At 41.6% G+C, this 15573-nt stretch overlaps 1 protein-coding gene across 1 annotated transcript in view; it reads left to right on the top strand.

Annotated features, from left to right (window-relative positions):
* Positions 1-15573, top strand: part of Spats2 (spermatogenesis associated serine rich 2) — a 74505-nt gene that overhangs the window by 21295 nt on the left and 37637 nt on the right. Inside the window, exons 3-5 of the mRNA XM_059246864.1 lie at positions 6541-6620; positions 10867-10975; positions 12116-12165. Of these exons, the coding sequence (XP_059102847.1) occupies positions 6541-6620; positions 10867-10975; positions 12116-12165 (239 nt within the window). The remainder of the gene's footprint in view (positions 1-6540; positions 6621-10866; positions 10976-12115; positions 12166-15573) is intronic.

Raw genomic sequence — 15573 nt, 5'->3', positions numbered from 1 at the left:
GTGTGCCAGAGGAGCTGCAGGAGCGTCACAGCGCCAGAGCTGTGGCACATAACCCTGTGTGTTCATTCAAGTGTGACCATAGGTGTCTTGTTCATTGTAATTTTTTATATGTTCTTTAATTCAAAACAAAATTCCATAGATTGAGGGCTTCACAGATTAAATATGCTTTTAATGTTGATTTGAAAGTTCAGAAACCTCAAAAGAAAATAATGTACCAGAGCTACTTGTAGTTTTGAAAGCTATAATTTCCTTGTAGTAGTAAATAGTGGTAGCAGAGGAGAAGATTATCACTCACATACTAAAGTTGGTGGCATCCTCAGTTTTGAAGCTTGGAAACATTCTTGGCATCAACTAGCAGTTCTGTGACAGTGGTTTCCTTGCTTTCCTTCTTTATTTTATTTAGTTATTCATTTCTAAAGATTTATTTATTTATTGTGTATACAGTGTTCTGCCTGCATGTATGCCTGCAGGCCAGAAGAGGGCACCAGATCTCAATACAGGTGGTTGTGAGCCACCATGTGGTTGCTGGGAATTGAACTCAGGTCCTCTGGAAGAGCAGTCAGTGCACTTAACCGCTGAGCCATCTCTCCAGCCTGCTTGCTTTCCTTCTTTCCTTCCTTTCTTCCTTCTTCTCCCCCCCCCTTTTTATTTTTTTGAGACAGAGTCTATGTAGCCCAGGCTATACTAGAACGCTCTCTCTGTAGACCAGGCTGGCCTTGAACTCAGAAATCTGCCGCACTAGTGGGATTAAAGTTGTGCAGCACACCCCCTGCAGACAGGAGCTTTCTTACGTGCACATATACTTGTACAGTGGAGCCCCAGCTCCTACTTTCCAATAGTTGGTGTGAAGAGACAGCTGCGCTCAGTTTCATGATTATTCTCCAAATGGCATGAGAAGGAGGAGTCTAAGGCGCATTGAGAAGGGAGAGCCAAATTATAACCGCACTTGCCATTGTTTACTTCTGGCACCTTCCTGACCCATCTTTTATGAACCACCGTGTAGCTTACCTCTGCTTTGTCACCTCAGCCATACATCTGTCCTTCTACCCTCCCTCCTTTCCTCTCTACCCCTCCCTCCCTCCTATCTCTTCCTTCTTTCCCTCTTTCCTCCCTTCCTTCTGTCTGTCCCTTCCCCCTTTGCTGTCTTCCTTCAGTCCCCCTCTTTCCCTTCCCTCCCTCTCTCCCTCCCCCTCTCTTTCCCTTCTGTCCATCTTGTAATCCAGTGCTAGGGAGACAGAGACAAGTGGCTTTCTGCGCTCACTGTCCAGTCGGCCTAGTCTAGTTGAAGCCTCAGACCAGTGAGAGACAGTGCTGAATGGAGAGACGTTGATTGTCACAAGCCACGTATGTTCAGTTCACGCAGTGGCCACTTTACAGGAGTTCTGTTTGTTCAGGCATTTATTTTCAGTTTTAAAAAAGTTGTATTTGTTTGCATATTTATTCTGTGTGTGAGTTTGTATATGTGGGGACATGTGCATGACACAGCTTCCATACGGAGCTCAGAAGGAAACTTGACAGGAGTCGATTTTCTCCTTCTTACTGTGTGAGTCCCAGGGAGCCAGCTCAGGTCATCAGGCTTGGCAGTAAGGCCTTCACCTAACGTAGTCATCTTGTGGGCTCTTGAGTTCACTTTTTAATTTTCAAAAGAGAGTAGAATAAAAGAATAAAGATGACTAGTGATAGTTGCACTTCCAGATTATGTGGACGGGCTTCCAGACTCCTTATCTCTAACTTTACCTATTTAATTGGAGCTTACCTTTTCTTGCCTTTCTTTGGCCACGGTAAAATGTTAATCATATTGTTCCCCATCTTGCTGAATATCTGTGTAAGGAATATCTGTGAGTAGCAAGAAGCTGTGATATGCCAAGGTACTGTTAGAATAATGGAACCTTGAGAGTAAAGTATCCAATGAGTTTACAGCAGCAAGGTTTTCTAACGTAAAACCCTTGACTCCCTTATTCTGCAGTAGGACTCAGGGTGTTACTTTGGACAAGGGATAGCACCGTAACTGACTTTCTCATTTTTTCATCTATGAAAAATTAAGCAAGCCTCAGGTTGGGAGTATAGCTCAGTGGTAGAGCTTTTGCTCAGCATGCAGGGAGCATTATAGAGAATGGGGAAGGATTCTCAGAGATTATAATCCCATTTTTCACCTCACTTTGTCAAAGGAAATAATTTGACATTGTTTGTATTCATGGGAAATGGTGTAAGCAGTCTAAATTAAAGATACAAATTTAATAGCTTCCTGAGAATCTCTAAACTTAGTCCACACCTGAGCCAGATCTTCTGTATACTTAAGTTGGCTATTAACAGTCTAGATTGAGGGTGGGCAGGCCTTGCAGTGAAGAGATATCTGTTAATAAAATTCCCTTCAGTACTTCAGAGAGCCTCTGTATACTTATAATGTTAGCTTTGGTAAACTTCTTAGGATTGGGTCCAAGGTGGTGGGACTTTTAGTAATCTCTGCTCCATTAATTGTGTTGTGGGAGTCTATTGCATAGTTTATTATTATTATTTTTTATTTGTTTTGAGACAGGCTTTCACTGTGTAACCCTGGCTGGCCTGGGACTCACTGTGTGGACCAGCTGGCTTCAAACTCAGAGAGATTCACTTACCTCTGCCTCTTGAATGCTGGGATTAAAGATGTGCACTACCAAGCCTGGCTATTGTATGTTTTTAGTTCTGTGCAGTTTCATAAGCTAATTCTTAGTTACTCTCATATTAAGACAGTTTTTGTCTTTTTTTTTTTAACACAGTATCTCACTGTGTAGCCCTGTCTGGCCCCGAACTTGCTTTGTAGACCAGGCTGGACTGGAACTCACAAGTATCTGCCTGCTTCTGCCTCCCGAGTGCTGGAATCAAAGGCCTGCACTGTCAGACCCAGATGAGAGACATGCTCTGCCATTGGCCTGGCGCTCACTGATGAGGCTCGGCTAGCTGGCCAGCAAGCTCCAGGGATCTGCCTGTCTCTGCCTCTCCTGGGCTAGAATTACAAACACAAATATGCCTGGCTTTTTAAAAATGAGTTGGGAATTGGAGAGCTGGCTTAGTGGTTAAGAGCACTGGCTGCTTTTCCTGAGGACCCGGGTTCAATTCCAGCATCCACACGGCAGCTCACACCTGTGTGACTCTAGTTGCAGGGGACCCAGCACACTCTTCTGACTTGTAGCATTGAGCTGTCTCCCTAGTATACTAGGACCTTCAAAAATAGACCCTGTATTTAGCCGGGCGGTGGTGGCGCACGCCTTTAATCCCAGCACTCGGGAGGCAGAGCCAGGCGGATCTCTGTGAGTTCGAGGCCAGCCTGGTCTCCAAAGCGAGTTCCAGGAAAGGCGCAAAGCTACGCAGAGAAACCCTGTCTCGAAAAACCAAAAAAAAATAAAAAAAATAAAAAAAAATAGACCCTGTATTTAAACTGTTCCAATTTTATCAATTAGGATTTGTTCCCTTTCATTCCCTCCCACTTCCCCCCTTTCCTGCATTCACCCATCTAGTGGTGGGATTACATACATGCTTTACCACACCAAGTTTGCTTTGTATATATTAGTTTTACGTTAATTGGCATGCTGGATAAACTCAGATAATATGGAAATTAATTTGGGGAGCTGAGTACAGAACTGCCATTTGTTTTCTCTGTAGTTTGTGTTTGCTGGTGTGTTGTGAAGGGAACAACTGAAAGGCTGGTAATAATCCTTCTCTAGTAGAAACTATAAATTGCTATTTTGACCCAACTGTCCCCTCTCCTAAAAGATTGGTGGTTTGAGTCCCTAACCATAAGTAGATGATTGATGTCTTCGTATCATCCCACTGCTCATTGGTAGTTCTTTGGCGGATCGGGGGAGTGCACCACAGCATTCACATTATATCATTTGGCTGGTCTGTGCTCTGAGGAGGTTCTAGATGATAGCGCTTTGGCTCTCTAGGGTCTTCCTCCTCCTGTAAAGCATCTCCTTCAATTGATAAAGATAATTGAAAACTACCCATGCTGTGTAGTCATCTGGAAGACTCAGGCTTACACACACTGAGTTCGTGTAAGTGCCTCCTGATCCTTTTGTATTAACAGAGGTCAGATCTAAATGAATCCACAGTCCATTGGTAACTGGTTAAACATAATTTCTCTTAAAAATGACATGAGCAGTATTTGTGTTCTCTTTCACACTTACAGTACTCAAATCTTATCATAACACAAAACTTGGATCTTCCATAACAACCAGGAGGTATTTGGAAATAAGGTAAAAGTGAAGCTCTAAACCATACTTTAATTAAAATGTTTTTGTAGTAATAGCAAAAGAATTTGGAATATACTATCATATTTCAGTGTTTTCCATGCTCCCTTTGTCAAGGTTTCCCTGATTACTTGCTTTGTTGAGATTTCAATTCCCAAACTACTCCTAAGTGGGGTTCAGGAGTCAGTCAGTAATGCTGAAACCAACTGGTAGTCAAAATCTTAAGCTTTAGCTGGATGGTGGAGGTACACGCTTTAATCCCAGCAATCGAGAGGCAGAGGCAGGTGGATCTCTGTGAGTTCGAGGCCAGCCTGGTCTGTGGCATGAGTTCCAGGATGGCCAGGAATATACACAGAGAAACCCTGTCTCGAAAAACCAAACCAAACCAAACCAAGAAAATGTTAAGCCTTAGTTGACTGTTGAAGCACAGTCTACATTTCAGGATAAGGTTCCCCAGAAGGTAAACATGCACATCAAAATTTGAGAAGCACTTTAAATTTCCCGGGATTGCCTCTCAGAGAATAGAAACGTTCGGTGTTAAGGCAGAGGTGCAGCTAGGTTGTGACTCAGTGGCAGAGCTCTTGCTTACCGGGCGTAAGGTTCAGTAGCTGGTATCTCACACACACATACACACATGAATGCACACACAGTACTGTGGTAGTTCACAGTGCTTCGGTAATTTACTGATTATGTAGTCACAGTTTAGTAAAAACAATAACAAAAACTGATTAAACTTATTAATTTTAATAGCCTTTATTAAATTTGTGCCAAGAAGCTAGACTTTATTTTTAATCATTCACATTAAGTAACTCCTTCCAGGTTTGGTTTTGTTTACCTTGCTTACTGAATATGGTTTAATTTGCTGAATACAAAGCTTGGATATAGTGTTAGTAAAACTTGGATACATTGCTTCATCACATATTAAATCTGGGACATCAGTCAGTGAATGTATTCATGAAGCTCACCGTCTAAGAATATGTGCATGGCGGTCTAGAAGACAGAAATTACTTTTGTTACTAATTACAGATGCTTCCATCTCCACTCACAATATCATAGGGAGCTACTTGCTTATATAACATTTTTAGGGGTGGCTTATAAATTAAGGGAGGGGAGCTGGAGAGATGGTTGAGAGCACTGACTGCTTTTCCAGAGGTCCTGAGTTCAATTCCCAGCAACCACGTGGTGGCTCACAACCATCTCTAGGGGGATCTGATATTCTCTTCTGGCATAAAGGTGTACATTCAGACAAAGCACTCATACATAAAGTAAATAAATAAAATTAAAAAAAAATTAAGGGAGGATAATTAAGAAAGAGATTAAGGACTATAGGATACTTTTTTAAAAAAAGAATTATTTATTATGTATACAGTGTTCTGTCTGCATGTATGCCCGCATGCCAGAAGAGGGCACCAGATCTCATTTTAAATGATTGTGAGCCACCATGTGGGTGCTGGGAACTGAACTCAGGACCTGTGGAAGAGTAGCCACTGCTCTTAACCTCTGAGCCATCTCTCCAGTCCAAAGCTTTTTATTTTTTTTAAGATTTATTTATTTATTATGTATACCGCATGTATGACTGCAGGCTAGAAGAGGGCATCAGATCTCATTACAGATGGTTGTGAGCCACCATGTGGTTGCTGGGAATTGAACTCAGGACCTCTGGAAGAGCAGTCAGTGCTCTTAACCTCTGAGTTAAGAGCAAGGATACTCTTAATACAGTTGGCATATTGCTAGTTTCCTCAAAACCTACTTTTAAAAATAAACAGTTAAGAGCACTTGCCGCTCTTGCAAAGAACCTAGGTTTGGTTCCAGTACCTGCATGGCAGCTTACAACTGTCTAAGACTCCATTTCTAGGAGATTCAGAGCCCCTTCTGGACTCTGCAGGTACCAGGCATATGTGGTACACATACATATATACATGCAGGCAAGCACTCATACACATAAATTCTTTTTTTTTTTTTTTTTTTGAGACAAGGTCTTACTATGTATCTCTGGTTATGCTGGAACTTACCATATAGACCAGGCTAGCCTTGAACTCACCCAGATCCACCAGCCTCTGTCTCCTGAGTTCTGGGATTAAAGGTGTGTGTTACCATCCCTTGCAAAAATAAATAAATTTAAAAAATTTCATTTTATGACTAACTCAAAATATAGTTACATATGAGCTATCTATGTAATTGAATTTTCTAAGTAGTAACTAAATTATTAATAATTACATGGGGGAAAAGTAGCTATTTTTGATCTTTTTGTCTTGAATGAATAAAATACATAGATTGTATCAGGTTGAATATATTTTTCTTTGTATTCTTTCAGATTCATCAGGATTCATTTTTGATTTGCAGTCCAATACTGTACTGGCCCAGGGAGGAACTTTTGAGAACATGAAGGAGAAGGTAAGATTAATTACCCTGGATTTTAAATTTGAATACCATAGGAAAATTTATTAATCTAAGCAGTGACTCACAAATGCATTATGAAAATGAAATCTGCCGGGCGTAGTGACACATCCCTTTAATTCCAGCACTCAGGAGGCAGAGGCAGGTGGATTTCTGTGAAGCTAGAAATCTGGTCTACATAGTAAGTTCCAAGCTAACTAGGGATAGTGATGCCTGTCTCAAAAAAAGAGAAAATGAGATCCTGTAACAAAACAGAATGCCACTGTACAATCAAGAGTGGCTGCTACCATGGTTCTGAGGAACCAGTTTATTAAAATGTGCAAAGGTGACTTTTTGTTTTTCAAGACAGAGTTTCTCTGTATAACAGCCCTGGCTGTCCTGAAACTCACTCTGTAGACCAGGTTGGCCTCTACCTCACAGAGATCCACCTGCCTCTGCTCCTGAGTACTGGGATGAAAGGCGTGTGCCACCACTGTCCAATTCAAAGATGATTTTCTTTGGATATCTCCATATGTATTGGTTCTAAATTCTTTGAAGACATTCAGTTTTAATGCTTTTACTAATATTTATATGACTGAGAAGGCATCTATTTTTTTTGAGACATAGTCACTCTTTGTAGCCCTGGTTGGCCTGGAACTTGGTATGTAGACTAGGCTGGATTCGAACTCATACAAGTACTGACTGTATACTTCCTGAGTGCTGGGATTAAAGGTGTATGCCACCACATCTGTCTCAGAGACAGAATTTTTAGTGGGTTTTTTGTTTGTTTTGTTTTGGTTTGGTTTGGTTTGTTTTGGTTTGGTTTTTTGAGGCAGCGTTTCTTCATGTAGTTTTGGTACCTATCCTGAATCTCGCTCTGTAGACCAGGCTGGCCTCAAACTCACAGAGATTTGCCTGCCTCTGCCTCCCGAGTGCTGGATTAAAGACATGCACCACCAACGCCTGGCGTGTTTTTTTTTTTTTTTTAATTAACAAATATTAATTATACATGGTAATTGGCTAGGGTATAAAGGTTAAAACAAATCTGTTTCTAAAATTTGATGACAATGTTGTCTTTGATTTGAGGATGTCAGTGTGTACTTGTGATTTGACAGAAAACGTCTCTCATTGTATCCACTGAAAGGATGTACAGTGACTTCCTAGTAGCAATAAGCTCATATAACTCCTAGATCTTGATTTCTACTGTTTTCTATCAAAAACACCCTTAGCACTTCCTTAAGAAATAATGTTATACATTGTACAGTAAGACAAATAAAATTGAAAAGGAAGAAAATACAATTATCTACACAGAAAAATCCATGAAAACAAATGAACAGTTTCTCAGTTAAGCTAGGCATGGTGCTGCATGCCTGTAATCTCTGCATTGGAAGGCTGAAGTGGGTTAAGCTGAGTTTGAGGCCAGCCTGTGCTTCATAGTAAAAAACCCTGATTCAACAAAACAGAACAAAAACAAAAAAAGAGATCATTGTAGTTGCTAGCTGTAAAATAGATACATGATAATAAAATATTTGGGGCCTAGAGATAGCTCAGTTCTTTAAAATTGCTTTTTAGATTTATTTATTTTATGTATATGTGTGTTTTGCCTGCATGTATACATGTGTTCCATGTGTGTGCCTGATACCGGAGGAAGTCAGAGGAGAGCGTCATATAAAGAGAAAGCTGGGTGTAGAAGTACACGCTTATAAGAAGTGGATCCCTGGAGTTTGCTGGCCAGCCAGCCAGCCAGCCAGCCCAGGGCAGTAAGGGAGCCTGTCTCAAAAGAAAAACAGTGGGCCAGGAGGTGGCGCACGCGCCTTTAATCCCAGCACTCGGGAGGCAGAGGCAGGTGGATCTCTGTGAGTTCGAGGCCAGCCTGGTCTACAGAGCGAGATCCAGGACAGCCAAAACTATTACACAGAGAAATTCTGTCTGTCTCAAAAAACCAGAAAAAAAGAAAAAGAAAAATACTGGATACCTGATCTTGTCCTCTGGCCTCTGCACACGTCATGCACATGTTCTTGCATGCACATGTATACGTGAATATTTAGTTATTATAAACTATATGTTTTTAATTAAAATAAAATGCCTATGGAAAAAGTGACAAAATTGCCGGGCGGTGATGGCTCACGCCTTTAATCCCAGCACTTGGGAGGCAGAGGCAGGAGGATCTCTGTGAGTTCAAGGCCAACCTGGTTTCCAAAGTGAGTTCCAGGAAAGGTGCAAAGCTACACAGAGAAACCCTGTCTTGAAAAACCAAAAAAAAAAAAAAAAAAAAAAAAAGTGACAAAATTGGAATGTCTGCCGGGCGTGGGACATATGCCTTTAGTTCCAGCACTCAGGAAGCGGAGACATAGCTCTGAGTTTAAGGAGTGAGCTCCAGACCAGCCAAGGCTACATAGTGAGACCCTGTCTCAGAAAACAAACCAACACAAAACAATTGGCTGCATCCACTTTACAGAGCAGTTCGGCGTTATCAGAGAAGTACTGATTTCAGGCCCCATGCCATGAGAATTCTAGTAGACAGAAGACACGGCCTTCATCGCCCTCAGTGTTGTTCTAGGCACTGAGGACTCAGCCGCAGACAGACATAAGACTGTGGTCTCAGTTTGGCGCTGCAGTGAGTGTGTGCTTAGCAAAAGCAAAACGCTAACCAAGTTCTAATTAGCCATTAACAGGAGAATGGATAAATTAGGTGTATTACAGGGTGTGTGTGTGTGTGTGTGTGGGGAAATATATGAATAACATATGTTAAACTATGAATAACAAATGTGCTTATCAATATGGAGAAAATGCTGTGTGGCAAAAATTTGAAGAAAAAGCATGCATGATGAAATAATATTTATATAATATAAAATAGTTTATATTACCTATGGAGATATACATACATCATGAAAATGCAAATATATTGAAATTAAATCATATTCTGGAGTAGGAATTTCTGGAGAAAAGGATTTAGTAGCTGTCCATTGGACTTTCTTTGCATTTGTTTTGTTTTATTAAGCTGGGTTATTACCGGTTGTTCGTTATGTTTTATACACCCCAAATAGCTTATAATAACTCAGATACTATCTCTGTAAGTTATCTCTGTAGAGTTTTATACAGCTAATTGATACAATGTAAGAGTGTTTTGAATAGTGCTATATAAAAATCTGAGTTGTTGGGCTGGAGAAGTTTTGTCTCTGTGGTGAGAACCCCTGCTGTGCAAGCATGAGGACTTGAATTCAGATCCACGGAACCCACGCACAGACCTGCGTATACCTGTGGCCCCAGCACTGTGGGAGGCAGAGACAGGAGCATCATTGGACCGCTGCTGGCAGCCTCACTCCAGCTTCAGTGAGAGACTGTCCCAAGGGAATGAAGTGGAGAGTTCTAGAGTAGAACGCCAATGTCCCCTGGTTTCTACAGTGTGCATGGGAACTTGTATCCACACACATCTGATCATATATACCACACTCACACATACATAACACAGACATTAAAAGAAACAAAAACCTAAGCTATTAGGGTTAGTGGTTCATTAGATTTTCTAATATAGTATGCTTACAGTGAAGAACCACTGATGGAAATTTTTACTTTATTTTTTAAATTATTTATTTATTTATTTTATGCACACTGGTGTTTTGCCTGTATGTATATCTGTGTGAGGGTGTTGAATCCCCTGGAACAGAAGTTGCAGACAGTTAAGAACTGCCATGTGGGTGCTGGGAATTGAACCCAGGTCCTCTGGATGAGGAGACAGTGCTCTTAACCACTGAGCCACATCTCCAGCCCCTACTGATGGTAAACTAATAGCTGGCACGTAAATGAAACTACAGCTAAGTGATACCACACCTTTTTGTTGTTTTTGTTTTTTTGAGACAAGGTTTCTCTGTTTAACAGTCCTGGATGTCTGGAACTTGCTTGGTAGACCAGGCTGGCCTTGAGCTCACAGAGATCCGCCTGCTTCCAACTACCAAGCGCTGGGATTAAAGGTGTGTGCCACCACCACCCAGCACTGTAAATGCTTTTATTCACTGACCATCTGAATGGTGCCATTCTATTTCTAAAAATTTTCTGCCTTGTTAAATTTTGAAATTAAGTTTTCATGTGGTGTTACCATTTGTCTATTTACTATTCCCAGTGCGATGGTTGTGTGTGTTCTTACTGACATTACAGAGTGACAATATTGCTGAGAGTGAAACGACACTGTTATTCTCCCTGACACACTTCAGCTGGCCAGTGACCTACTCATGTTAGAATTAAATGACCCTGTCATCTTTTGCAGATAAACGCAGTGCGTGCAATAGTTCCTAATAAGAGCAACAATGAAATCATCCTGGTTCTGCAGCACTTTGATAATTGTGTGGACAAAACAGTACAAGCATTCATGGAAGGTAATTCTGTCTCGAGTTTAGACTTTGGAACCTGAGCCATAGTTTACAGTCTGATGACAGTATGGTGTACTGTCATCTTGTGTTACTGTGAGGGCCAGTAAGAGACAAACTCAGAAAACTCCTTTGTTATTAAAAGTGTTCTCCACTAGCGTTTAAGAAATCAGACCAAGCCGGGCAGTGGTGGCGCACGCCTTTAATCCCAGCACTCGGGAGGCAGAGCCAGGCGGATCTCTGTGAGTTCGAGGCCAGCCTGGGCTACCAAGTGAGTTCCAGGAAAGGCGCAAAGCTACACAAAGAAACCCTGTCTCGAAAAACCAAAAAAAAAAAGAAATCAGACCAAGTGTGGTGGCGCATTGCGTAATCCCAGTATTGGAGCGGGAAGGCAAGAGGGCTGTGACTTGGGGCCAGCTTTGCTTATATAGTGGGTTACAGGCCAGTCTCTTACTATATAGTGAGACCCCCCCCCCCAAACAAACTATGCAGCTGATGGCATAAGGGATTTGATGGAATTGGACAAAGTCATTTAAGTGGTTATTGCAAAGGAGTAACTCAGTGGCCCAGGAACAGATGACCAATTCAAGGACAAACTCACTATGATTCAGTTTGGTTCTGGCAGGTGACTTAAATGTATGAATTCAGTTTCCTTGTGTTTTCTCTATGTTCGATAGAAAACGAAAGCCTTGTTCAACTCCTTAGATTTGTAGAGTTAATAGTGTTTTAAACTTCTTAAGCTATCTTGCCTTTGAGCAGAGTGGTGTCAGATCAAGGCTCTCTGCTGCCTTTTCCTGGATTTGCAAGGATAGGAAAAACAAGTCAAAGTCTACAGAGCATTTCTCTATCGTCATGTTTTCTTTATAATGTTAGGGTTTGAGTCTGGTGTCGGGTGCAGCTCTTCCCAAATACCACAGTCAAGACGGTATGTAACATGGAGGGAGAAGACGGCACATTTAGGTGAAGACTAGTCTTTGTGTTCAGACCAAGATGTTTCGATAAAGAATCTTAAATGACCAGGAGACCTCAGTGTAGCTGAAACATGACATGGTTGTCTTACCACAATAACTAGCAATTAGGAAATGCACTGATTCCTCCTTGACCTTGTGTGTGGCACAAGAGGAAATCTCTGTTTGATTTCTTTTTCAGGTAGTGCCAGTGAAGTACTCAAAGAATGGATAGTAACAGGCAAGAAAAAGGTAAAAATAAATTACATGTAAGATCATGATATTTATATTGTTTTTTTTTTTTTCAAATTAGGCTTTAGGGGCTGGCAAGATGGCTTAGCAGGTTAGAGTAGCACACTGCTCTTGCAGAGGACCTGGGTGCAGTTCCTGGCTCCACACGGCAGCTCACCATGTTAGACTCCAGGTCCAGGGGATTGGGACCTCTTTGGACCTCCACAGCATTAGGTGCACATAAGTGTAAGATGGCAAAGCACTCCACATAAATTTAAAAAAGGTTTTAAAGAGCCGGGCAGTGGTGGCGCACGCCTTTAAGACACTTGGGGGGCCGAGCCAGGTGGATCTCTGTGAGTTCAAGGCCAGCCTGGTCTACAGAGTGAGATCCAGGACAGGCACCAAAACTACACAGAGAAACCCTGTCTCGAAAACAAACAAACAAAAAACTTATAGGGACTGGAGAGGTGGCTCAGAGGTTAAAAGCACTGGCTGCTCTCCCAGAGGTCCTGAGTTCAATTCCCAGCACTCACATGGTGGTTCACAACCATCTGTATTGAGATCTGGTGCCTTCTTCTGGGGTACAGGCATACATGCAGGCAGAACACTGTATACATAATAAATAAATAAATCTTAAAAAAAAAAGGTTTTAAAGAATATTAGGTAATATTTAAGAGCTTCTTTGGAGGTTCCAGCAGAAGAACATTGTGGCTGGAGAGGGGGGACACATGCCTAGCCAAATCTACCCTGGTGATCACTGAATAAGATGTCACAGCCAGCTCATCCATTTAGTCCATAATATTTGAAAGAAGAAGTTTACATATGCTTTCTGTTTACCGTCTCAAAAATGCTGTTTTTGACAATGAGCCCCTGCTGTATTTCAGAGTATCACAGTATACCCCTGTGGTTGGAGGCAGGAAGTGTTGTTTGTGGGTGCAGGCCTGGGAGTGCCCTAGACTAGAGTAGAAACAGGCAGGCGTGGGGAGGGGGAGGGCGAGAGCGAGAGCAAGAGAGATGAGCACGGGGAAGGTGACTGGTTGCCAGCAGGATTTGTTTCCTAGATTAGCTGAAACAGTTGAGATCTTCAGGTCAGACTACTGTGTTATAGTCCCGAGTAGTAGAGAATTTTGACTTAAAGCCAGAGGGCAGCTTTTGCTTCTATAAACACTTTATCCTTCTGTTGATATTTATTTATTGTTTGTATGTTTGCATATGCATACTCCCAGAGTCATAGGGTAGCTTTGTGGAGTCAGTTCTCTCCTTTCACCTTCACGTGCTCTCTGGGCTGGAATTCAGGTTGCCAGACTTGACTGTCACGTGTACCGCCGCCATCTTACCAACCCGTATTTTGCTTTCTTCAGGCTGTGCGCCTCCTGAGACATCTGATGTTACATGTTAAAGAGTGGAAGGCATTTGGGCTTCAGAGCCAGTCAGAACTGGATTTCTGTCCTGTTCTGCTTCATCTGGTCTTGTGAGCTGAGGGTGTTGTTTAACTTTAGTTTGCTCATCTATAAAGTAGGAAAATGTAGATATGGTGGCACATGCCTGTGATCCTGGCACTTAGAAGACTGAGACAGGAGGGTCAGGAGTTCAAGGCCATGTGGACTACACAACCCTGGTGGAACAAAAAAAGACAACAAAAGTAAAATAATACTGTAATCCTAATACATACATATTCTCATTATAATGCCTAACATATTTGTTCTTAATCCCTTACTTATATCCATTTAAAATCAAATTTCTTCCTTCACGGGATACTAGTTGAGTTCAGAATTCTTGCCACAGCTCTGTGCCACAGGGGTAGCTCCTTTAAGGATGCTGAAGTGTGAATTTTAATTAAGTACCAACTCTGTTAGGAGTATTCTTCATTTAAGTTAGTGTTGTGTTCTGAAATGCTTTCTTTTACATTTCATTATTGTGTTGTGTATGTGTGTAAGTGTAGGTGTGTAAGTGCCACAGTACAGAGATCAACTTTGGGTAATCGGGCTCCAGGGATTGAGTTCAGGTTGTCAGGCTGTGTGGAAGAGCCTTTACCCACCGAGAAGTCTTGCCAGCCCTGAAATGATTTCTTGACCAAGCCAGCTTTGGCTTTATTAACCTTCGAGAATTTTTTCCGGAGGCACGTACACTGTTGAGGTTCTCATGAAGCTTTCTGTGCCTGCTGCTGTTCATATTTGTTTCGCTGATTTCACCCAGCATACGTACTTTGAATGTTCTAGAAGACACCAGTGTCATAATTCCTTGACCTCAGAATATGTTGTGATTAACACAAGACATGCGCATAGTTGCAAAGGTGTGAGTGTGGCCTGCTCTGGTGGAGGAGAGTAGATGCAGTCTGCTACTTTCTAGTGCTTGACTCCGTTACACCTAACTCTCCGACTAGCCTAGTACGACGTGATTGTGAGCTGTTACGTGCATATGTGAAATAACCTGGGAGAAAACTGAACGCCACATTCAGGAGTTGTCCTGCTGGACAGGGCCCTCCAAAGGCCTGGCGGGAGAACTGCCTGGTTTACCCGTCCAGCTTTAGGACTAGAGCTGAGTGTTGCCAGCGTAACAGAGACGAAGACCTTTTTATTCCCACGGCTCAGGTTTCCAAGGTATAAATGTTAATACCTGAAACAGCGTTTTCTCGTCTCTCTTCCCCAGTCAGTCAGTGTTATCAGTTTGTTTGTTTGTTTATTTAGGTTTGGTTTTTGGCATTGGGGATCAAACCTAGGACCTTGTGCATGCTAGGCAAGTGCTCTACCACTGAGCTACAACTCCAAGCTCTTATTAATTTTTCATAGAGCTTCCAAGATACTTTCTTCACATAAACAATTACAAATACATACTTCCTTCTTTGCACGTTCCGTGTAACTGAGCCTGAAATGTGTAAGTTCCCCACTGACCTATATTTGCATGGCTTCTCCGTCTTTATTAATATTAATGTAACAGTGCTGTGATGAATCATCTTGTCTACACTTGTCAGTCCTGGCCAGGATAAATTGCTAGTATTAGAATTGCTGGTTGAAAGGTGTGTGCATCTGTAACTTTCAAAAGCATTACTAGATTTTCACTCACACTAATGTTTATAAAAATGTCTGTTTATTTCCAGAGCAGTCAAAGCTGCCTGTTGAGTGGAACATTAAACTTTCTGTCATTAAACTCTTTGGCTTTTGCTAATCTAGTAGCTGAAAAACCATTCTGCAGTGCGGGTTTCATTATTTGTCAATTATTGGACTGAGGTTATACTTCATTAAATTATTTATAGATTATATTTTTTTCTCTATTGGGTTATTGTGGTTATTTAGAGCTCTGTTTATATTTCATTTTCAAAATGTTACACTTTTTTTTGTTTACTTTTTGTAACTTTTTATTTTGCTTAAGATAGGTTTTTCAGGGCTGGAGAGATGGCTCAGTGGTTAAGAGCACTTACTGCTCTTCCAG

This window comes from Peromyscus eremicus, chromosome 20, assembly GCF_949786415.1.
Source record: "Peromyscus eremicus chromosome 20, PerEre_H2_v1, whole genome shotgun sequence".
Taxonomy (NCBI): Eukaryota; Metazoa; Chordata; class Mammalia; order Rodentia; family Cricetidae; genus Peromyscus; species Peromyscus eremicus.
Note: the sequence above shows the minus strand (reverse complement) of the source record. Positions and strands in the feature narration are given on the sequence as shown.